The following is a 22,777-nucleotide window of genomic DNA, read 5'->3' as shown; positions in this document are numbered from 1 at the left end:
GCATATTGAAAAAAGTTAATTGCAGAATAGCTTTGACTGTTTTTACACAGGTTATTTTATATTGATTAAAAATAGTTAAAACTCTGCATCTTTTCTGTCTGCCCCTTCTCTATTGAGTGAAGCCGAAGTTACTTGATTTTGTTTCTGAGGGCCCTTCAGTACCTGTAACTGCTTTGTGTCAGTGACTTCCTCAGTAAGATGCCAACTCCAGCCCATTACAGTGCTCACATCACTTTTCTGCTGGGTGCATTAATTCTTTCCTTGCCTTCCCCTATGCTTGCGTAAAGGTCCTCATAAAAATCTTCACAGCAGCCGCGCTGTTCTTCAGAGAACTCTGTAAAAAGCTTCACAAAGGCCTGTACCTCACAAAGCACAAATGACTGGGGTTTGATTGCCTGGCATGCTGATCAGCATCATTGTGTTTCCTTGGACGTCACTGTCCATTTTTCTACATCCAGATTGGAAAGGTTTTGTGGTAGGATCAGTGTTCTTGTTCTGCTTGCCTTGGGAATAATGGCCATGGTACAGCCTGGGCAATGAGTGAGGTTCTTGGCAGAAATTATGATACAAATAGTAAAAACATTAAACAAGGAATTGAATCTTGGTAGTGTAATGAAGTTCTGGGTGCAAAATAAAAGAAGCTGTTTTCTGAAAAGAGATGAGGAAACAACTTTTACAAAGCATAATGGTAAGTTAGAGCTCTCTTACTGTGGCATTTCAGTTGTTAATTAGTAGCTGGAACTAAAGAATTGCATAGTTAACAGCAATTTTTTAAAACTGTGCATCTGGTTTTAATTTCTTCATTAAGAAGTAACCATAAATTGAGAAATTATATGCAGAAATCAAAGTTACTCAATAATGGAAAATTTTTAAAGATTGTATTTCTAGAGGTCAAACACCATTTCAAAATAAACTGAATGCTTTGAGTTCAGTATAATACTGAGAGATGGAGCAATGGCAAACTTGTTTCACAGCTCTACATCTCAGTTTTTCTGCTTATCTGCATACCTGCTATTATCTCTTACCTGTTGAGTACTGGCCAACACCAAACCTGCAGAGGCATTTTCCCCTATATAAGGTGAAGTCAAACATCTGGAGGTGTCTACATCAGGCATGGGAAGAGTGGGTGGTATTTAACATTACTTGCCTTTCAAGGGCTGTTCGTGTTCCTGGAAAAGGACACTAGTTTTACTTGGAATTCCTTGTTGCTTACAAAACCAGAGAACAGTGCAAAGCTCTTTTATTTATATTGGATAGAGTTTCTGTATTAAAACTTAAATAGTGCAGAGCTGCACTGGTGTGCCACATTCAGCAGATACAAATTGCCTAAGTGGCTTGCTAGGGTTAGGTAAGGAATGTGATGCATCTAAAAAATACTGCTGGATTAGAATGGAGAGTCCATGGGATATTTTGACTAGTTAGCAGGAGTCATGGAAGTAGGAAGCAGCAGAAATTCTAAGGTATGCTGCTTTATAGCAGCATTTCTGGCAATGCTGCTATAAAGCAACAATTACATCCATGGATATGCTTCTAAATGTTCTTTATATACAAGACTCTATTTTACAGTGGGAGGAAATACTTTTAGGAAGCAGCATAGATTCATATAAAGAGAGTATTAACAAGAACATGTAGTGACAGGACAAGGAGGAAGTGGCTTCAAACTGGAAGACAGTAGGTTTAATTAGATGTTAGGAAGACATTCTCTACTGTGAGGGTGATGGGGCACAGGAACAGATTGCCCAGAAAAGATGTGGATGCCCCACCACTGGAAATGTGAAAAGCCAGGTTGGATGGAGCTCTGAGTAGCTTGGTGTACTGAAAGTGCTTGTGCCTGTGGCAGGAGGGTTGGAACTAGGTGATTTCTAAGGTCCAAGCCAGGCCAGTCTATGATTCTATGAAAATACATTTCATTAAATACAGAAAAAAATTTCCACGTATGTGCTGCTGTTTCCCATAATACAGTGTGCCAGCTTTATGCATGATTTCACTGTACTAGACCAAATTGCTGGAAGAAGTAAGAGTATGACATCTACTTTTGGAGCATTTTAGGGATAGTTTTGAGTGTGTGCAAGGACCACAGATGAGAGATTATATGCATCTTGTTGTTAATCTGCTATCACTAGGCACCTTTGAGAAACTGCACTGTGAAATTGGTTTAATTGAATTCTATTCTGTATGTTCCTGAAGGATAATGTTTCCTTCATGTTTTTCTTGCTATCACGTTCTTAAATGAGTAGATGCTTTAAAACAACCAAAGGGTAGAAATGTATGTCATTATATGTCAGAAGTTTACTGTTTTCTTTAGTTACAGGAATCTGCAAAGTATTTTGAAGCCGAATAATTAGCCGGTAGCTTATGCCAAGTATTCCTGTTTTATGAAAAATTAAACAGTTGTTAAAATGTGCGCTTATTGCTTTCCAGAGCCCACCATTTTATCTTTGTCCTGCATGGCCTTGCATGTTCATCAGCAGGGACATAATGTGGATTAAAAAGGCCTGGCTTCAAATAGGATTGTGTGCTTCTGCTTGGCCTGTTTTGAGCATGCAGCACCCAAGTTTCTTTGGAGCAATGGCTTGAGAAGGCTTTCTGACGTGAATAATCCTATTACCAATTTGATTTGAGTGCTCAGGCTGTGTACAGTCCATTTTAGAAGGTACAGGAGGGGTATTGCTTTGTAACCAAGAGATGTGCTGGCATCTTTACAGAGGATGCAAGTCAGGTTACCTCTGGTGCTGTTTTTATCTGCAGTGGAAAGAAGACTTTGTGGCAGAGAGGGCACTTTGGTTCCTCACATTCTGGAGCAGTGGGAGAGCCCACACTGCCCCATGGTGTCAGTTTGGACCCGCAGGTGCTGAGAAGCTGCTGACACTGGCTGTGCTCTCGCCATGGTGGCAGACTCGCCAGTGGTGCTGCTATCCTGAATGTCCAGGACTGTGGAGCCTGACCAGCAGAGGTTGATTGTGGCTGAGCTGTCCTTGGAAGCAGCAGTTTCCAAGGGAATTTTTGGGGATACATTGTCCTGTCTCTTTTTCAGCTCACTCAGCATTTCTTCACATTTCATCCAAGCCAGGAAAGGAGGTGCAAGAATGCCAAAGGCAAGATGGACATGCCACCCTAACACTGCTCACCCAGTGGAGCATCCTTGTGGCCAGGGGACATGCAGGGGCCAGCAGGCTACAGGGAACCCAGGCACCTGCAGGAACCAGCCTTCCCAGCCATGGGCTCTGCCACTTACATGGGGCTAAGATGTTCACAGAATCGATCAAGTTGGAAAAGATGTCTGAGATAAAGACCAGCCTATGACTGAACACCACCCTAGCACCTAGACCATGGCACAAAGTGCTACATACATTCTTTCCTTAAACACCACCTGGGATGGTGATTCTAATACCTCCCTGGATCAACCCTTCCACTGTCTAATCATCCCTTCTGTGAAGAAATTCTTCTTCATATCCAAACTAAATGTTTTAATGTCCCCTGCCACAGCTTAAAGACTGTGCCCTCTTACTCTGTCACTGGTTGCTTGGGAGAAGATGCCAACCTTCACTTGCCTACAGCCTCCTTTCAGGCAGTTGTACAGAGCAATAAGGTTACGCCTGAGACGACTCTTCTCCAGGCTAAACAACCTACCTTCCCCAGCTGTTCCTCATAGGACTTGTGCTCCAGGCTCTTGTCCAGCTTTGTCACCCTTCCCTGCGGCATCCTCCAGTTCCTCCCTGAATTGACAGGACACAGGATTCGAGGTGTAGCCTCAGCAGGGCCGTGTACAGGGGAAGAATCACTTCCCCCATCCTGCTGGCAACACTACTGCTGTTACAGGCCGGATACCACGGGCCTTTTTGGCCACCTGGGCCCACTGCTGGCTCATGTCCCGCCGCTGTGCCCTCCAGCCTACTCCGACCCACCCTGCTGCGTCTGTGACTTTACGAAAGTAAAGTTCGTAACTTTACATTCAGTCTCCTCATCCATGGTTTGGGCCTTTTCCAAAGTCTGTACAAAGAGCAGGTGCTGCTGTTGCCCTTTAAAGCTCGCCGCCATCAAGTTTTGCCCCGCCCCGGCCGCTCCCTCCGCGTTGCCGGGGCAGCGGGGCCCGGAGCGGGGCAGGTGAGGAGCCGCGTCCGGGCCTTCCCCGAGCGCCGGGGCGGCCTCCGCGGGGGTCTCCGGGGCGCTGGGGCCGTGGGCGGCCCTGGGGCTCCCTCCGGCCTGCGAGGGGCCGCTGCCCGCCCGCGGTGCCTCCCCGCAGCTCGGGGCGGACGGGCCGGGGGCAGCCGGGGCTCGGCCCGTCCCATCTGCCTGCGGACACGCCTTGGCCTTGTTTTCAGAACACCTGGGGCTGGCTTGGGGGGCGTGGAAGGAAAAAAATAGAAAATTAGAGCTAACTAGATAGAGGAAGTGAAAGCGGTGAGCTGCTCTTTGTCTCTAGCGAGAGTAACCCATGGTGAAGGGGTGCAGAGGCTGCCTGACCTAGCTGTGCTTTTTTTTGACCGTTAGGTGCGTTTATATGTGCAGGAGGTTCCCTCTGAACATCAGGAAACCTTCTTTCCCTGTGAGGGTGACCAAGCACTGGCACAGGTTGCCCGCGGGAGTGTGGAGCCTCCATCCTTGGAGATTCTTGGAACACACCTGCACATCAATCTTTGGCACCTTGCTCATAGGTTGTGCAGGGGTTCAGACCAGCTGACCTCCAAGAAGTCTCTGGCCACCACTGCCCTTCTGTGATTAATGGCTTATTGTAGAAAAGTAGCTCTTGCAATGCATTTTTTTTCTGATTTTGTTTTTATTCTTTTATTTTACTACTTCCCTAGGGTACATGCACACACAGCTGTATTCCTTCCTCAGAGTTTTTCTGTTGTCCTGAAATTCTCAGCTTTTTTGCCTTCAGCTTCTGTTCCTTGGCTAAAGCTGTGTTTTTGAATCATTACTGAAAGTGCGTGACCAATGTGGTAATTAAATGTGCACTTTGAAGTCTGTTTCTGGTGCAAATTGCCTGCATTGGAGTGATGAAGATCCTGTACCCTGTCTGTATTTCTCCATAAATAAAGCTCTAAATATGGCTTGATCCTCAAAGGAGCCTTGAGCCACAGCAGTTCCATTGCTCTATCTCTGACTTTTAATTTTTTTCTTTTCCACTACAGGAAAATTAATGTGAGAAAGCCACCTGCCAGATCCTCTTATCTTTAAAAAGTCTAAAGGGATAGAGGATTCTGTTACATGATTCCTGATTACTTTCTTAATGCTGTTGCTTTTACTGCTCCTCCTTTCTGCAAACAACTAACCATCTTAGGTTCTTGTTGCTAAATCAACTTAAGCATGCCATAGTTTGTCCTGGAAATGATGAGAAGAGTTTCCCACTGAATGCACTCCATTGCTATGGGAGAAGAACTATACAATAGCCTATCTCTGTCCCTTCTTTTGGATCCTGGGGAACAGGATTCCTTGCAACAAATGAGTTAAATCCTGAATGAGACAGATACACCTGTAGAGCTGTATGAGCAAAGTGTGATATGTGCTTGCAGCGCACATGAATGTTTTGTTCGTCACTGTAATTGTTTGAAGTAAAGTCTGTCACGAGCACAAATTAGTAACTTTTTGCCACAGCATTTTTGAATACATAAACACAGTACAGACTTGCTCATCTGCGTATTCTGGTATCTGTACAAAAATGCCAAGATTTTCCTTGGCATGCAGTAGTGAGTTGTCAGTGTAGATACCTTTCATGTTGGCATGTGTGGTGTGACTTGTCTGGACTGCCCATTTTACAAATTTTCGTTGTGGTAGGTTTGAGGAGAAAAATCAGTTTAAAACTAACTGAAGTCACCTGTTAAAGCAGTAGTTCTCACCCATCTGTGACTGGTGCCTAAGCTGACATGTTTTACTTGGTGTAGCCATAAAGGTTTTTAGATCCTAGAGCCACACGGGGCTTTGTCTATTTACCCTTCCAAATCTGTCAGCACCCCAGAAGCCCTAGCTGTCAAGTAGGACAGGAGAAAATCTGGGGTCAGGCACTATTCACTCCCATGTGCACACACAGCTTTTCATTCACATCTGCATCTGTGAACTGCTGTTTTATTTCTTTCAGGTCCTTGTGACTGGACACCATGCCTCTTCCAGAAACCATGTTCTGTGCTCAGCAGATCAAAATCCCCCCGGAGCTACCCGATATTCTGAAGCAATTTACTAAAGCTGCTATTAGGACTCAGCCTTTTGATGTTTTGCAGTGGGCAGCTGCGTAAGTATGATGTTCACCTAACAACAGAGAGCTCTACATATGGGCCCTCAAAACCTCACTCTCCTCTTTATTGTATAGTGGACACAGTTTTGAATATTGCATCAGCATATACATTACATATACACTTCTGTGTAGTAATGCAGCATGTAAGCCTTTTAAAAATTTTATTTATTTTATTTCTTTTCTGTTTCCTTGAGGTTTAGGGCTGGCTTACTTCTGAAATAGCTGGATTTCCATACAGAAAAATGCATCTTAATTTTATTTTTGTTATTAGTCTTTCTATCTGAAAGACCAACTCTTTTTTCCTTTTGGTTTGGTTTGATTTGGTTTGGTTTGGTTTTTCTTCTCTCATCTGAGATTCAGTTCTTGGAATTTAAAGGAAAAAATAGACATTAGCTTTCTAATTCTTAAGCCTGGTTAGATTTCTCTTCTTTCTTTCTGGGAAAAGTGCCTGAAAAATTGCACCTTTGAAGTGATAATCGGCATAATAAATCTCTTGCTATAAAGTTGATTTAGATGTTTAAATGTTTCTCATTTAACATTTTGTTTCTTTTACTCACCTGCTCACTATATTTTTTTCCTGCCCTATGGTTTGTGTGGGCAAGCTCTTGAAAGGCATCTGTGAGATGTTCTCAGCTGGGGGGACTTGCAAAACTTCTGCACCCTGTGAGGGAGGGGAGGCTGTTAACACAGCCAGGCTGGAGTCCGGCTTGTCTGTTAGAAAGAAAATAATCCGAAGCTGAATTGTTACCGCTGCAGTGTTGGAGGAAGCCAGCAGGACCACCTTACAATGGTGTGGCGTTTCTTAGGAATGTGGTGGAGGTGAGGTGCGGCTACGTGTGTAGCCGGAGCCTGCTGGGACTGGCGCTGCAGGAGCAGGGGCAGCCCCGAGCTCTGCCTGAGCACTGCAGCAGCAGACGGGGGCAGCCCCGCAGGTGGCAGCGTGTCTGCTGCGATCCTCCTGCGGCTGCCCATCGCAGCCCCTCTCTCTGGGGCATGCTCCCGACCTGGGAGAGCAAGATCTGTCCCTGGGAGCCGTACAACGCAGAGCAAAGCTGTGGCTTCACACGTGCTGCTGCTGTTGTAGTGCTTGTGCCTGTGAATCATCAGATGAGGAACTGGATCTGGCTGAAAAATAGGCCGGGTGTTATCTGTGCATGTGTACTGTGCATCTGTTTCTATAGTCACACTAATTCAGTTCTGGAGTGCTGCCTGCTGTATTTTAGCTGTATTTTAGCACAGCAGGGGATAGCCTGAACATGGACAACCAGGGCAGATGAGGCAGGACAGGTGGAGAAGCTTGTAAATTAGATGCACCTGAATAAAAACTGAGTTTTCCTTGCACAATTCAGTTTGTTGGCCAGTTAAGGCAGAGGCAGTTCTTAAGGTTGACAGCCTTATAATTAAAAGGATGTGCATCCAATGCCCTTTATGCTCTGCTCTTAAGTTTTATTTTGGAGTGGACAGAAATTGCAGAAATACTGAGAAGAGAATTGCAATGTGAATAGGCAGGTGTACATTTTGAGTAGTCCACGAGGGGAATGTTAAACAGATAAATCCTCGGGTTCATCAATTAAAAGAACTGAATATATCATGCACAAAATAAGTTAAATGCCTTAAGAATTATTAAAGTGTAATGAAAAGGGGCAAGTAAAGTCTAAAGATTGTGAGTTTTGGGCACAGGAATATGGGAGTTGTGCATGTAGGCAGCTTACCAGTTGCTGCTGCTCCTGTGGGGGAGCCTGCAGACTCTTACACTGAACTGTAAGAGAATTTACTTCTGTGCAGTTTGTAATGGCCATGGGCATTGAGGTGTGTTGCTCTTTCCATTCACTTAGGTATTTTTCAGCCTTATCTAAAGGTGAACCCCTTCCTGTGAAGGAGAGGCTCGAAATGCCATTAACAACAGGGAAAAAAGATGCTGGTTTGACCCCAGGACTCCTTAAGGTCTTGCACAAACAGGTACAAGCTGTTCTTTATCAAATGCACAATGCTATTGAGGAATGCTGATGTGTTGGAGATGGCTGGGGAGAGAGACTGTCAAGTATTTGAAGTATTCTGGGGAGACAGTGTTCTTAAATTCATTCTGGTTTTCAGAGTTCTTATTGTGGTACCATGATTTTGTTCAAAGCTTTCTTCCAAAGACATGGTGGCCATTGCAGAACTGAGGGAAAAATGGAAGCATTTGGGCTTGCCAGAGGAGCAGCTGGAAGCTATCCTGCAATTGGACAGTTTTGGCGAGGAGGTGGAATGGATGAAGTTTCTGGCACTTGGGTGCAGCGTGCTTGGTGGGGTACGTTCACAGCTGGAGCCCTCATATCCAAACACAAGGGGTTGCCTGGGATCCATATGCAAGATAGACCATAGAACAATTAATGCAGATGGATTTGAGGAATGGTGATTGCTTTTGCAGCAGCTGGTAAAGTGGCTTGAGTGTTTACTTCCGTTGTCCATCAGATTTTGGTCTGGGGAACTTTACCAGAAGGATGGCTAAGTCCTCGGTGGAAGAGCAAGTGTGTCTGCAGGGAGCTTGTACTGTGTGAGAGAGGATGATGGAGGAATGATGCTCATGGCATCAGTGTCAATATCCATGAAGGAGAACTGAAGAGAGAAATTAAAGAACCAGTTTTTAATTGATTGTGTAGCCAATTAAATTTTCTCAGCAGCACCTAATGTAACTACATCTGCACTTAATTCTTTTAATGTCAGTAATAAAATCTCAGCAGAGCATTTCAAGAGAATGAAAGATTATAAAATGCATTAAGCTGATGTTCTTATAAAGTATAATACTTCTAATGATTTCTACAGTAGGGAAGAAGAGGTACTAAAAAGAAAATATATGTGAAATAATTTTTGTGAATGTTGCAATATCTGGAAGGCCTGAATGTTAACCTGGCCTGGCGATGCAAGTGTGCAATTGTCTGTCTATTTATCCATCTGTCTGTCCATCTGTCTGTCCATCTGTCTGTCCATCTGTCTGTCTGTCTTTATTTCAAATTTGTATTTCTTGGTTCCAGTCTCCCTCCCAAAATAATCTTGTCATCTGGGCTCTTTTCTTCATTTAAAAATAGTAACAGCAATATTACTTATCTAAAAAAAAAACAACCACTCTTTCCTGCAAAAAAACCCAAATAAACCAAAACTAAAAATGGAGTCACAGGAACATCATTCTAATGGAGCTAGACAGACTAAAATTCACCATCTCACCATCCTTTTGGATATTAAGTGAATTATTTGATTTCAATACTACATAATGAAACCTAGATCTGAGTTTCCTAAACCGGAGAGAAAGACATACATGAGAAATTTACATTAATTTCCTGCAGCTGTAAATTGTGTTCACAGTCAAACAGGGTCATGGTTGAGATACAAGAGTAGACAAATATGAACTTCTTAAGAGCACCAGTCTGAAACATCTTTTTTGTAAAGCATCAATACATTTTTATAAAAGCCTTTACAAAAGGAGAAATGACCACACAGGTAGCCTGTTAAATTGTCTTCCAAGGTTGGCAAAATGGATATGAATAACTTTGCTGTGTTGTGAGAGGGACCGTGACAGATTGGGGTGGCAGGACCAGAAAGGACAGTAGAGGGGTAGCCAAATGCAAAATGTAGAGTTGGCCATCATAGAGTCAGCTGCCTGTCTTTTCCCTGAGAAGCCTTCCAGGGGAGGAGATGCATTAAGTAAAACTGGTAAAGCATTATAAGATGACATTTCTCTGGCATGTGTTCTAGATCCTAAACAGATACAGTATTTATTTTAAATAGTGCTATTCTACTGGTAGGAAATACTATCTTTTTACATAGACATTGCTTGCTTGTTAATGAAAATGTATGAGTAAATTTTGAAAAAGTTGCAGTGAAAAATATTAAGACTTAGGTGGAAGAAAGCCTGTGTGGGTTTGGTTTTGTGCTTTTATATTTTGGATATATATGGCGCATGTGGTTTTACTTGTTTGTTTCTTTAATGGCATCCAATCAGTCTTTGAATGAAACTCAATGCTGAAATTTTCAACACTTTTCCCAATATAGCTCAGCATGCATAAGGCACAGGATTGTCAACACCATATTAAAGGAAGTATTTTTTCAAAGTATATTTGGAACTAATAATTTGAGGCATGTGTTTTAAAGGTAACTCAGATGTTATTGGCCATTGACTAAACTGAAATATTCTTTAAATGCCTTTGCCTCGGTGCTTTTTCTACTATCTGTTAAAATGGAACTTGCATAGAGATAGGGGAAACGGTAATTATCAGGCAAAATATAATCTAAGAATTATGTAATATAATATCATAATAAAATCACCAAACCTATATTTATTTTCTGAGGGTTGTAGACTTATCTATCTTAACTGCTGCTGAGAATTCATTTAGAGCCATTGAGGTGATACACACACACAAAAAGATCTTTTACTAGATACAGTGATGTTGGAGCTTTTACAGTAGCAGAACAGAGCTATTTGGCCCTAATGCAGAGAGAGCTCAGATTACCCTATGCAATTTTTAACCATCACAAGATTCTGGTATTTTTTACTCTGGCCTCTACTAGAACTACATTATTGTTTCCATCCCTGGACCTGCACTAGTGAGTAAATTTGGGGTTTGAAGCTAGGCAACGATGATACCTTCATCTCATTTACCCTCCCTTTTAATGGCTTTCAGTGTGGATTTTGCCATGATATGCAAGGATGTTCATGGCTCTGATACTTTTCCTTTCATTTCTTGCTGGAACCCTGCAGTCCTTGCTGAGTTCAATGAAACAGGCCTGTGAGATCCTAACAAGAGACCCAGAAGGCGGAGCAGCTCGAATTCCCTTTGAAACATTCTCGTTCCTTTATTTGTATTTGGCCAGCATTGATGGAGAGATATCAGAGACAGAAACTAATGCATTCCTCCATGAAATTAAAGAAAAAGCGTAAGTAAAAATCTGTGCAAGGAATTTTATTGTATCAGTTGCCTCTGGGTTCTCCATAAGCCTTTAATTTCAGGTGAATAGTCCATTTTCTTCTGGGCATAGCCATGATGTCAGGAGGAAGGATTGACTAAGATTGTATCAAAATATACAGTTATTGTATCAAAAAATATAGTTATTTTTTGTCAACTTCAGCGTTTACACTGTTAAAAGATAAACTGTTATTTATCCTCCATCTTTCTGTGAAATTTTATTGAAGTCTTTGCAGGATGGTATAATTTTCCCTGTAGGAAGCTATTATATACAGACTTGTAACATCTGCATATTCCTGCTTCTGGGACCAGCAGCATTTCCTGGGCTGTTTCTTTGATTTAACAGATCATAAATCCCCTTTTTATTGCATTTCATATAGCCCTAAATTGTATCTTTACCAACACACTAGGATTTACCACGTGAAAGTGCCATTTAAAAATTTTGGTTTATTCCTTTCCAGGGACAAACACTCTGGCATGGTACTCATCAGACACTTCCTGCCATACTCCTTCATATTTTATTGATCAACCTTACCAACCGTACTCTTCAGCATGAGGTGAGAAGAAAAATAAAAGAAGGAATAAATAAGTTCAAGAAAATAATTTGTGTTCAAAGTACCATAATTTGCACATTTCAGAACAACATGATCCTCTTCTCTGGCATTTCCTTTTCTTTATCCTGCTCTTGAGATGGCCCTTCAGGGGATGGTCATTGAATAATACATAGTTATATTGTTCTCCAACCTCTCAGACACTGATGGCCACCCCTAGGGAGCGACCCCTTCACTCATCTGCTGATACTGAATTGAGCAAAAGTTGTTTTGTTACCGAGCTTCCTACCTACATTTGATAACTGATTAAGTAAAACATGGAATTGAGTTAAGCCAGGGCAGGTGTAACTGGAGCATTTCTCATTATGCTTCTCACTTCGTTTTGACTCTGGCACAAATACAGCTTGTGTGCCAGGACATGCTCTATTTAAACTGTTTTACCAGACCCTACTGAAAGAACTTAATGCGAACCCTGTGGCTGAGCTGGTAGACAGAACCAATGCAAGGACTGCAGTGGTTCCATATTGTTTTCCCTCTAATTAGAAGCCTTTTAGAACTTAAATACCTTTTTTCATTTTTGGATAAACTTGTCTAAATAAAGATCTTTTAAAATATGTTTTGTTTTCTGACAGGTAAAGCTACTGCATTTATCACGCAGGCAAGGAATACCTTACATAGAGTTGTTTGGTTTAACTGCTGTAGCAGGTATAGAAGCCGAAATCCATCAAAACTAGACCAAATATTTACTGACAGATAATCACACTTAATTGCAGAAACAACTGAGATATTGAAGAGGATACTAGAGGCTACGGTAAAACTGGAAAGATTCCCTTTGACTGAGAAGGCCACAACCACGAGCAACATGAAGTGCCCTTTCTTGACACATTGAACAAACAGAAGTATTTTAGGAAAGATGGATCTTGTTCTTATAGTTGTTTACTTTGCTGAAGCAAGAAGCTTGGCTGATGGTGACTGACCTTGCTGAAGTAGATTGTGTGAGGAATTAACAGAACAGTACATCCTTAATATCTACCTGCATGTTTTAAGTCTGTTTTAGCAATCTCTATCACAAACTAACATGTATGTTAGTTGCTGAAAGGAAATGCACCTGCTGTTTGAATATGGTACTCAGCAATACTCCAAGTGTCCTTGGTGCCTCCCCCCTAGCTTCTGTGGAGAGCTTCATTCTCATCACCTTTGCCAGATTATATTGTTCTGCATTTTCTTTGAGCATGAGCTTGGGAACACTAACTTTTGTGTTATTGTCCATTTAACACCAGCGGCAGTTGAAGATGTTTTATCCTATTGGAGAACTCCGAAATGTGCCCTCTGGTAGATGCTGTAAGTAGGCAATGTCACCTAGAGGTAACACTGGTAGGTAGGAGAGGGAGCTCTCTTCATGCCTTCCCTGTTTGTAACTGATCTGGACTCTAGGCATTAGCTCTGTTCTATATCCACTACTTATGGGGCAGGAAGGCCAGTAAGTACAGCCTCTCATAAATTTTATTCTTCAGCCTTGTGAGAATAACTCAAATACATGACAGATCAATATAATTTATTAACAGATGTATAAATGTTACAGATTTACACATTATCTGAAATACACTGCTTCCATCCTGACAAACTGTAGCACTTTTTCGTCTCCAAGCAGCACAGGTGTGAAGCAACACCAATATTATGTGCACACCTTTACTGTCTTGGACAAAACAGCAGTAACAATAGTTCTTGTGGAAGTTATGTTTTGAACAGCTGACAAACAAAATCATCAGGTTCTTGTTCCTACTTTCTTCTTTTATGGTTGTAATACTTGTCTTCATCCCTGAAACAAAAACATAAACATTGTGTGGGTTGTTAGGCTCAGAGTGAGAGTCTGAAGAGAAAAAAACAACTTGGAAAATGGCAAGCTCTCATTAAATGTAGCCATGTCCTCCTCTAAGGAAAGAAAGTACACTGCTTGTAGACAGTTTATTTTCCATGCTGCTTTAATCAAGCCTTGTCATGCAGTGCCAGAGTGGCAATAAGTTTAGGATGAACAGCATCACGGTGTAATGAAGCCAGCTTTGAGACAAGCCAGCATTGCCATCCATGCAGTTATGTAATGCATTTACCCAAACACAAGGGGCAAGGCAGCATTTCTTCTGCACAACAGTCCCTATCATGTCTGCTCAAACACAGGTCCCACACATCTGTGGTCCTGCAGATGTAAATATCAACTTTGTTGATGGTATTACAAGCTGTGGCCTAATTTGTTTTCTTTTGCTAAATTGTATGTCCAGATGTACTGAAGAGCAACAGCATTGTTTTGAAGCATCTAATGTGGAAAGGTTAATAATACTATTTATTAAGGTCTAGAGCAGAAATCATCACTAGACATGACAGGCACTTAGTTGTGGATGAGAAACATGCTGTCCCTTTAACCATACTGCTCAAGGAGTAAAATCAACAGCCTGTTACAGTACTGTTGCAACCCTGCAAGCATGCTGCAGGAAGTGCCACCTTTCAGATGTGTCAGTAAATTCTGAAGTCTGGATCACAGTTTGTGATCTCACAGTATGTTCTGTTTAGTATTAGTGGCCTCATACCACTGACTTGTCATACTGCACATGAGGTTAGCCTAGCTTTTTCACTAGATGAGACATTCTCAACCTCTGCACTAAGTTCTCAGAGAAAATGGCTACAGCTGCTTGATTGGGAAGCAGGAGTCAGCTGTCACTGTTTCAGCTCACCTCTCTCTTTTTCTCCGAGAGTCTCTGTCTTTGCCTCTCTCACGACTCCTCCTCCGTTTACTTGGACTCCTGCTGGTGTCTCTCCTGTGTCTCGTGCACTCCGTGTCCTTACTGCTTCCCCCAGACTGCCGCGAGTCCACTGAAGCTGACCGCCTGTCCTCCCTTCTGAAAACAAACTTAAGTGACTTTAATCCATAAAAACAGTTTCACAGTCACTGCTTCCAGTACCAGTTTTGTAATATAGTGACATACTACTGATGTAAGACAAAAGACATATCTTTTATTAAGCCTATCTCTCTAAGAAATGCAATACCTCCCAAAAGAGGCCCAAAGTCCATGTGCATATCTCAGCACTCTAATCCAGTTATTTCCTATGAACACTGCTCCTTAACACCTTTGCTTGTCAAACAGGAGGCATTAGAAGGGGTTCACTCTGTTTTGCTTCAAATCTTTTAACTCTTCAAGCACCTGCCTTAAGCTGCAACCTACAGCTGGAGAACCTAAGTCCTGATCTGACAGAATCACAGAATTGTTAGGGTTGGAAGGGACCTCTGGAGATCTAATCCACTCCCTGTGCCAAGGCAGGGTCACCTAGAGCAGGTTACACAGGAACCTGTTCAGGTGGGTTTTGAATTTCTCTAGACAGGGAGACTCCAGCATCTCCCTGGGCAGACTGTTCCAGTGCTCTGCCACCTATTCATCTTCATTTTAATGCTGGTAATAGAGTGTCACTTTCTAGAGTGTTTCAAAAACATTCTCCTCTCAAAGACCTGCTGAAGAGGCACAAATAGGCAAGCACTAGGTCATGACTCCATGTTTACTTCAGTGACCAATATGTGGAAGGGTGTGCAGTGTTGCTTGACACAGCAGAAATATGTATACTACAACACCCTCCCAATTAGCACAGCGGCATTTGCAGGGATAAGAACTGTAAAGCCTCCCCATATTTAATATGTTATGGAAACCTCTACTCTGAGGTGTAATATATCTAGCACATGTCATGTGGTAGGGAAGGGTAAGAAATTGTATACTTGTATTTCCAAGTGTCCTTCTGTAACCAGCTACAACATATATACACATTTGGGCACAGAGGGAGCACTATTCATCCCCCACCTCCACCAGAAACTAGCTGTTCAGCTGAATCACTTGCAACTAACCTACTTACCTCTGAAAGAAAGATACTTATTAATTTTTCTGCATCCTCCATGCAGGCAGAGTTTCTCAAACAAGACTTAATAGAATTAGTATAAAATAAACCGTGCATATGACTCAGATAATGTTGATATGTGCTATTAGAAGAAGGTGGTAAGATAAAATTACAACCTGCTTCATGCCTGAAGAAGCTGTCAGCTGTGGCATACCTTCCTGAAGACTTTGACTTCCCTCCTTCACATATCTCTGAATTATCCAACCTGTTCTCCTCCTGCCACTGATTGCTGAGTTCTTCCATATGCACACCAATCACATCCCGAATCACCTGGAGATTAAAATATATTAAAAACAAACATGGTAGTGCCTGAACTAGCACTAAACAAACTGTAAACATCTTAAAAAAAACCCTAACCTCACAAAAATCTCCCCCAAACCCTGTACATCAGATGTTTGAATGGAAAGTCTTATTTGCAGAAAAATGTTTCAGCATAAATTTAAATAGCACCATTTTATGATAGTGAGCTGTATCTTGCTGGCATTTTCACATTCAAACCTTAGCAGTTAGAAATGCTCATTATTTGTAACTTGCTGCAACAAACCAAAGTAATTTCTCTACAGTTTGCAACAATAACAAAGCAGGATACAAGAAGCAGAGAAAGACACATTATTTGTCTTTGAAAGCATATGTAATTGTTTATGCTGATATATAATAAGCACTTCTGTGCAAAAAAAGCCTTTTTTTCCCATCTCACCTCAGTGTAGGACTTCTTTGTTATATGAACATTCTTAGCTCTGTATGACTGCCGCCGCCTTTTGTAATCTCGCATTTCAGCCAGAATTTCAAGATGGGACTTCGGACCTTTCTGACTATCATCTAGCAAAAAATTGGGGTAAAACAAATGGTCATTAGCAGGATGTTAGCACCTGCAGTATGCAGGCCTTGTATGCTCAGGAACATAAAATAACTGTGCTCTTTCTCAAGCTCCTCCTGTATTTAGTAACTATGGTGAATTTATCTCAAGCTTCCTCCTCCAACCTTCTTGCTGGCTGCTTACACACAAGTAAAAAGCCACCAAGCAAATGCTGTTATGTGATCTCAGTCTCCAAACTGTGATCCACACCAAAATACAGGCTTGTGATTTGGTCAAACGCCTTCTAAATATGAGTCATGTTTTCAAAGCCAGTATTGCACTAAGACACAGAATGAGAAAGCCAGATTCTGTAAAAAAGTTACCTCCATAGATGCCAAGCACTGTCACACCTCCTAGGCACTGCAGGGCCTGCAGGGTGACACAGATGCTTTTGCTGCACTTGGTAGTTACAAACTGGCATGACTCAACAGGGATGAGAGGTCCCAGACCAACACCAAAGTATGTTGCTCAAGAGCTCCACCTGGATGACTGCCAACCTCTCCTGTTCAGCTTTTACTCTTAAGCAATCTTTAATCTCATCATGTCTTGCAGCAAGTAACTGTTAGCTGCACAGCACAGTGGCAACATTAATCAACCTGGAGACAGCTGCAGCAAAGACAGAAGATCCATCCACTGAGATACCCATAATACATGTGCCAAGGGCAGAGCACTGAGGTTTTCCAAGAAGGTAAACATCACAAAGGACAACAAACTAGCATTTTGTGATCCTGGATCTTTGTTGTAGCTTTTAAGAACAGTATGCTCTCCACAAAAAAAAAAAAAAAACAACAAAAAAAAACCCAAAAAAACCACAAAAAACCCCACAATCAATTCTGTTTGGCTATCAACAAAACTCATGTAACTGGACAAAGTGAAAGTTCTGAGCCATAAATTCAACAACAGATCATTCTTCAAACCTTGGGTGATTTTTGCTGCTAAATCCACGAAGAGATCACTGTCATTTTCCGTAATCTGGGATCTGGACCTCTGTTTCTTTGTCTCCTCAACAACATAATCGTAAAGAGCAAGGCGGTCAGCTTGGGTCAGGTCACAGGTGAAACGCTTGTGGTTTTGAGGAACTTCTATGGGCAGTAATGAGTAAGAACCTGGAGGTTGGACAGAGAGCTGTTACTTGTAAAGTAGCATAATTATGCAGGAAAATAGCAAGAAGCTCAACAAACAAACAATGCAGTAAACTCCTAGGCTGTTTTCATCCATCCCCTATGTATCTGTAAGAAGTTTCAACCTTCTTAATTTGAAAAGATGAAAACTGCTCAAAGATCCCTCCCAAGCCCCCTTCAGGCTGTAAAACCCCTCTTGACTGCTTACACAGATACAGTTTTCATACCCCACAAAGGAATCATACTAGATTAGATCGAAACAACCTCTATAATTTCCCATGAGTTTCAGCTTTTGGCTTACAAACTAAATCAAAAGAGGCTGCAGCTCTAACTTGTGGGTTTATCTTACTCCTAAAATGTTATGTAAAGTGCTAGTTGCAAAATACCTGTTCTGCCAACAAGAATGAGAGCTTCTAGGAGACTAGATAACCAAGCACTGTGAAAATCAGTCTCACTCATACTGTCACCTTCCCTACAGAGCTTTTATAACAGACTGACACTGGGATTTATAGCTAAAAGTACTGCAAAGGCACTTTCAAAGTGCTCCAGATCAGATAACTGACTTAAAGCTACGGAAACAAGCACACTGCCTGAACACTTTCTTTCCCATTCCCCAGTTAAAACACACATGCCTCCAAACAAATTAATCCATCCTCAATCCACTGCAACAGCAGTTAAGTGACTTCCACAAAGACACAGGCTGTAATCCTCTAGGACATTGCCAGCAGAACAACATTTGAGTCAAAAACTTTCAATTCTCCTGCAACCATTGATCCGACCTCCATAATCCTGCCTCCCCCAACACAATCCCACACATCTCCTGACAGACAGCAGAGCCAACACATAAGAAGGGGGTATGCAACAACAGCAAACCTAGAGCTTCTCCAGATTATTCAGCTCTCAAAGGAAGCTGGGCAATCTTTCACATCCTACTATCACTAAGGACACCAAAGAAGAGGAAGAGAAACCACAGTAACTCTCAAACAAACCTAAAATACAAGATTTCATCATTACTGTACTTGAACCTAAACCAGAACTGTTCTAACATGAACAAATGAATTTAAACACAGAAATTAGAAGTCTCTTTTTAAAATGCACTGTTCTTACAGTGTCACAGAAGTCCATAAAAATGCACTGATAATTACATGCTTGTGATTTTAGAAGAATTACACAACTTGTGATTGAGACAAATTTTTCTTTTCAACAATATAGCTATGCTAATATTCTAAATATGGTTAGAATTGAAAAAAAGAAAACAAAGAAAGAAAATCTTCTCCTTTGAGACAGTGAGTCAAAAAGGAAATTTACAATGAAAAATTATTTTTCATTTGTTTCTGTTGCCAAAGCCTTTACAAACCTTACGACAGGCCAAGTTGTCACAATGAAAAGCACCGATCCAGTTTTAGTGTTAACCTCAGAGAAAGGCAAACTTGCAGGGCAATCTGGGCAGTGAACACTGGCATCTAGTGGCTCACTGGTGCACCTTTGCAATGAACCACTCCACAAAGGGGTTATCTGCTGCTTCTCTACTTGGATGTGGTTGTGTCAAATTAATGAGTTCCCACTTCCCTTCAGAGGAAATGCACCTCACATGCTCAAAACACTTCCAAGCAACTGTCCATTAAGCCTCTATTTGCTATGCCAGAGAAACAAAGAAAACATGAAAAGCTGTCCGAGCAAGCGCTGCTGTATTTCACTGTCCGAAAAGTTTCAGTGTTACTTTTCCTTCTGCCTATATATGTTTAACAAACCAAAGTCTACAGAGAGCAAGTGTTCTTTCAGGTGTTGCAGTAATTTCTCAACCATACACTAAAGCTCAACAGATTCCACAGGGAGCCCTATTTTTCTGCTTGATCTAAATCTGAACCTTCAAAAACTCTATCCTAGTCTGGTCCTCTGTCTGGTCACAAAACCCACTGAAAAATGAAATGTAAAGGAATTAGTGAGCCTGGAGCAGTGACAAAGGACAACATCACATTTGCAAATGTGCCAGCATAGTTCTTATACAAATTCTTAGTTCAGTCTTGAAACAGTCCAACATAGTAACCAGCCTGTTGTTTGGTTTTTTCAGTCCTGAAGACAATAAGAGATACAGCCACAACAAACTCAAAGTCTCTCATCTAGTTGCCCCAAGTATAGAAAGTAATCATGCTCCAAGATGTGCAGGGGAAGGAATATTAAAAATAAATGAAGTGAAATTCCTCACAGCAGTTCTCAGTGGAATGAGAGGAATGAAGGAAGCAGTAAGGAGGGAGACAAGGGCAGCTCTCCACAGGAGGCTGGTGAAATCACATCAGTATCTTCTTGCTCCTTACCTTCACTGTAGCCTGAACCTTCCTTCATACTTTGGGCTCTAGCCTGCTTAACAATGTGAAACTGTAGATCTTTATCTGCAGGCAGAGAAGAAAATAAAATCATACCAGTTTTACATCAAGTTCTTGGGTACTTGATTGGGTTAGTCTTTATTCCCCAACCTCTATTATGAGACTTATGGTATGGTACAAAACATCATTGTTTCATTCATTTGAACTGAAAATGCAATTTTCATCTATAACATATTTGAAATGAGGGGAGAAAATTAAGGAAAAAAAATGCATTTCTGGGTTACAAGGATATGGAAAAAGAAATGTATGTATATTGCTCTCTGTACCATTGCTTTATCTCCAAATTCTACAGACAGCTTCCCCACCTTCTTAGCATTCATTTTAATACACTTTCTGCATTTGATGCAAGAGTGAGGACTGAGAACATAGGAAGAAACTCCTAAGAGAACAAAACAGATCCTCCTTAGATTTTAAGACGAAAATATAAAAGTGATCTACAGAATAGAATTCCACAGTGATAGATGCATAAAAACGGTAAAATAAGGCATATTGCAAATTACAATTTGAGAAAACTAACCTATTGATTGAAACACTGAAGGTTTTCAGGAGGTCTTGGGGAGCTTACAGCTGCCAAGGCAGCGGGGTTGTGCTGCCGTGAGGACCCGGCCTCCTTAGTCCCACATCTCTGTCCTTCCCCGGGACCTCCCCATGGCCCCTCATCCTCTGCACTCCCCGGGAGTCCCTCGTCAGCCCCAGCCGCGTGTGCCGCCCCGTCCGGCGGAGCCCCCGCTGCCGCTCACCCATGGCGATGCTAGGAACCTTCAGGTTTCCGTAGAAAAAGCTGGAGTCGTACATCTCGGCCTGCGGGACCAAAGGGCTCGGTCAAGGCCCGGCCCGGGGCCGCCGAGCGGCGGTGGCAGCCCAGGCGCGCCCGGGGCAGCAGCGCCAGCCCCGTGCCCCGCTTCCCGAGCCGCGCTCCCACCTCCTCCTCGGCGGAGTATCCCATCCTGCGGAGCCGGCAGGACGCCGCGTGCCTCTCCAGCGACGCGCGGGGAACACGGTGATGGACATCGTAGGGGCACAGCACCCACTCCACCTGCCAGGGGACACGGGTCAGCCCCGCCACGCCGGCCCCGCCGCCCTGCCCCGCGCAGCCCCCGCCGCCTCACCGGGTCCCCGCCGAGCCACACGGCGCTGGGAGCCGCCATCACTGCGCCGGGCGCCGCCATCACCGCACCGCGCAGCCCCGTGACCGAGAGGGGCGGCCCCAGCACCGCCTTCGCTGAGGGCGCTCCCGCCTCCGAGGGGGCGGCACCCGGCCTGGCACGGGGTGCGGAGGTGTCAGAGTTGAGCTTTGCCTTTTATTTTTTAAAAATTAGTATCCGGTAGCTGGACAGTTAGGATTAATCAGTTGCATTGTGAGCATGGTTAGTGTGAAAAATGCATATTTTATGATTGGATTTTCGCAAATATTAAAATGAATACTATATGTGTTGTGTTAGAAAGTAATGCTGTATTAATTCTCTTAAGTAGTGTGTTAAATATAGTTTTACGTTATAAAAAAATGTTAAAATAGAAACTATGCTATGTAGGATACCTTTTTCTTAAAGAAAGGACTTGCAACGAGATAGCAGCCACAGGACAAACTAAATCTTTCAGAGAAAAAGAATTTATTGCCCTCTTATCAGAAGAAATGAACTTCTTCCCGCCTCGAAGGCGCTGTCAGGATTCAGAGGAAGAAGGTGACGATGACCAGACAGAATCCTGTGTTTGAATGGAATTTATGCATCATGTATGAAGTGTATGAATATGCAACAGGCTATTGTTTTTAAGTGTTAATCCTTTGTTAACGGGTGTCCTTTTTCGGGCTCGTGATGCCCAGAAAAAGGTACCCGGACATCCGTAACTCTTTGTCTCTATTGTCTCATATTGTCCTAATTTAAATTGTCCAAATTATTATTACTCTAATTGTATTACTATTTTTATAACCATTTTATTACTATTAAACTTTTAAAAATTTAAAAACAAGTGATTGGCGTTTTCATAGATGGGCTGTCCGGACGAAAGGCACCAGGAGCAAAATCAGCGGGGCTGAGCAGTAACTGGGGACTGTAATCCCGGCAGTGGGCGATCCGCGACCTCCGACTCACTGGCCACCTACTCGGAACGGACCCCAGGCTCAGATGGAGGGCAGGACCGCGCCGCGGACTGATTAGCATGAGCAGCGACAGACACAGCCAGCAGATGGGGATTGAGTAGCAATGAACACAAAAGTTACGTAATTTGCAACCAATGACCGCTGATGCCCCTGCTTGCTGAAATGTGTAAATAGCGTGAAGTTCCGGCGCTCGGCAAGGCAGCCGTGTGCGGGTCACTCCCAGCTGACTACCTGGAGAGACGGGAGCAAGCACCGGGAAGGCCGCGGTGCCTCAGGGCCGCGGGCGCTGCCTGCCGGCGGGAGGCCGCGGGGACACCCCCGCCCTGCCCCGGGGGACAGCGGGCTTTGGCTTTCCTACGCCGCACGGGCCGGGGTGCCCGCCCGCCCGCCTCATGAGGGCCGCTCACCTGGGCCCCCAGAGCCGCCAAAGCGCTCCCCCTGATCGTGGCGGGGCGGGAGGAACATCAGCCTCCCTGTCGCCATCCAGGCCCTGAGGCCCGATTCTCTCTTGGAACACGTGACAAACGCCAATCACTTTTTTGTTTTTTTTTTTTTTTTTTTTAATTTTAAAAGTTTAATAGTAATAAAATGGTTATAAAAACAGTAATACAATTAGAGTAATAATAATTTGGACAATTTGAATTAGGACAATATGAGACAAG

At 42.8% G+C, this 22,777-nt stretch overlaps 2 protein-coding genes across 9 annotated transcripts; one reads left to right on the top strand and one right to left on the bottom strand.

Moving 5' to 3' along the window:
* The first annotated feature begins 417 nt into the window (after positions 1–417).
* On the top strand, positions 418–12,850 carry ROPN1L (rhophilin associated tail protein 1 like). Of its 4 annotated transcripts, none has more exons than XM_077182334.1 (7): positions 418–688; positions 6,080–6,229; positions 8,068–8,191; positions 8,361–8,522; positions 10,968–11,143; positions 11,634–11,729; positions 12,356–12,850. In XM_077182334.1, the coding sequence occupies exons 2-6, from the start codon at positions 6,099–6,101 to the stop codon at positions 11,695–11,697; spliced, it is 657 nt and encodes a 218-aa protein (XP_077038449.1). In that variant the 5' UTR covers positions 418–688; positions 6,080–6,098; the 3' UTR covers positions 11,698–11,729; positions 12,356–12,850. The 4 variants fall into 4 exon arrangements, with proteins under 4 accessions (XP_077038449.1, XP_077038456.1, XP_077038428.1 ...); XM_077182341.1 differs by lacking the exon at positions 418–688 and adding an exon at positions 4,041–4,104 and having other exon boundaries at positions 12,497–12,850; XM_077182313.1 differs by lacking the exon at positions 418–688 and adding an exon at positions 4,041–4,104.
* Positions 12,851–13,207: 357 nt separating this feature from the next.
* Positions 13,208–21,262, bottom strand: SNRNP48 (small nuclear ribonucleoprotein U11/U12 subunit 48). Of its 5 annotated transcripts, none has more exons than XM_054632367.2 (9): positions 21,127–21,262; positions 20,940–21,053; positions 20,758–20,818; positions 19,949–20,023; positions 17,430–17,618; positions 16,354–16,475; positions 15,773–15,926; positions 14,450–14,614; positions 13,208–13,542 (listed from the first exon to the last, which is right to left on the bottom strand). In XM_054632367.2, the coding sequence occupies exons 1-9, from the start codon at positions 21,184–21,186 to the stop codon at positions 13,253–13,255; spliced, it is 1,230 nt and encodes a 409-aa protein (XP_054488342.2). In that variant the 5' UTR covers positions 21,187–21,262; the 3' UTR covers positions 13,208–13,252. The 5 variants fall into 5 exon arrangements, with proteins under 5 accessions (XP_054488342.2, XP_054488352.2, XP_077038409.1 ...); XM_054632377.2 differs by having other exon boundaries at positions 14,450–14,611; XM_054632385.2 differs by having other exon boundaries at positions 13,264–13,542; positions 15,811–15,926.
* Positions 21,263–22,777: the final 1,515 nt, after the last annotated feature.

Source organism: Agelaius phoeniceus, chromosome 1 (assembly GCF_051311805.1).
Source record: "Agelaius phoeniceus isolate bAgePho1 chromosome 1, bAgePho1.hap1, whole genome shotgun sequence".
NCBI lineage: Eukaryota > Metazoa > Chordata > Aves > Passeriformes > Icteridae > Agelaius > Agelaius phoeniceus.
Note: the sequence above shows the minus strand (reverse complement) of the source record. Positions and strands in the feature narration are given on the sequence as shown.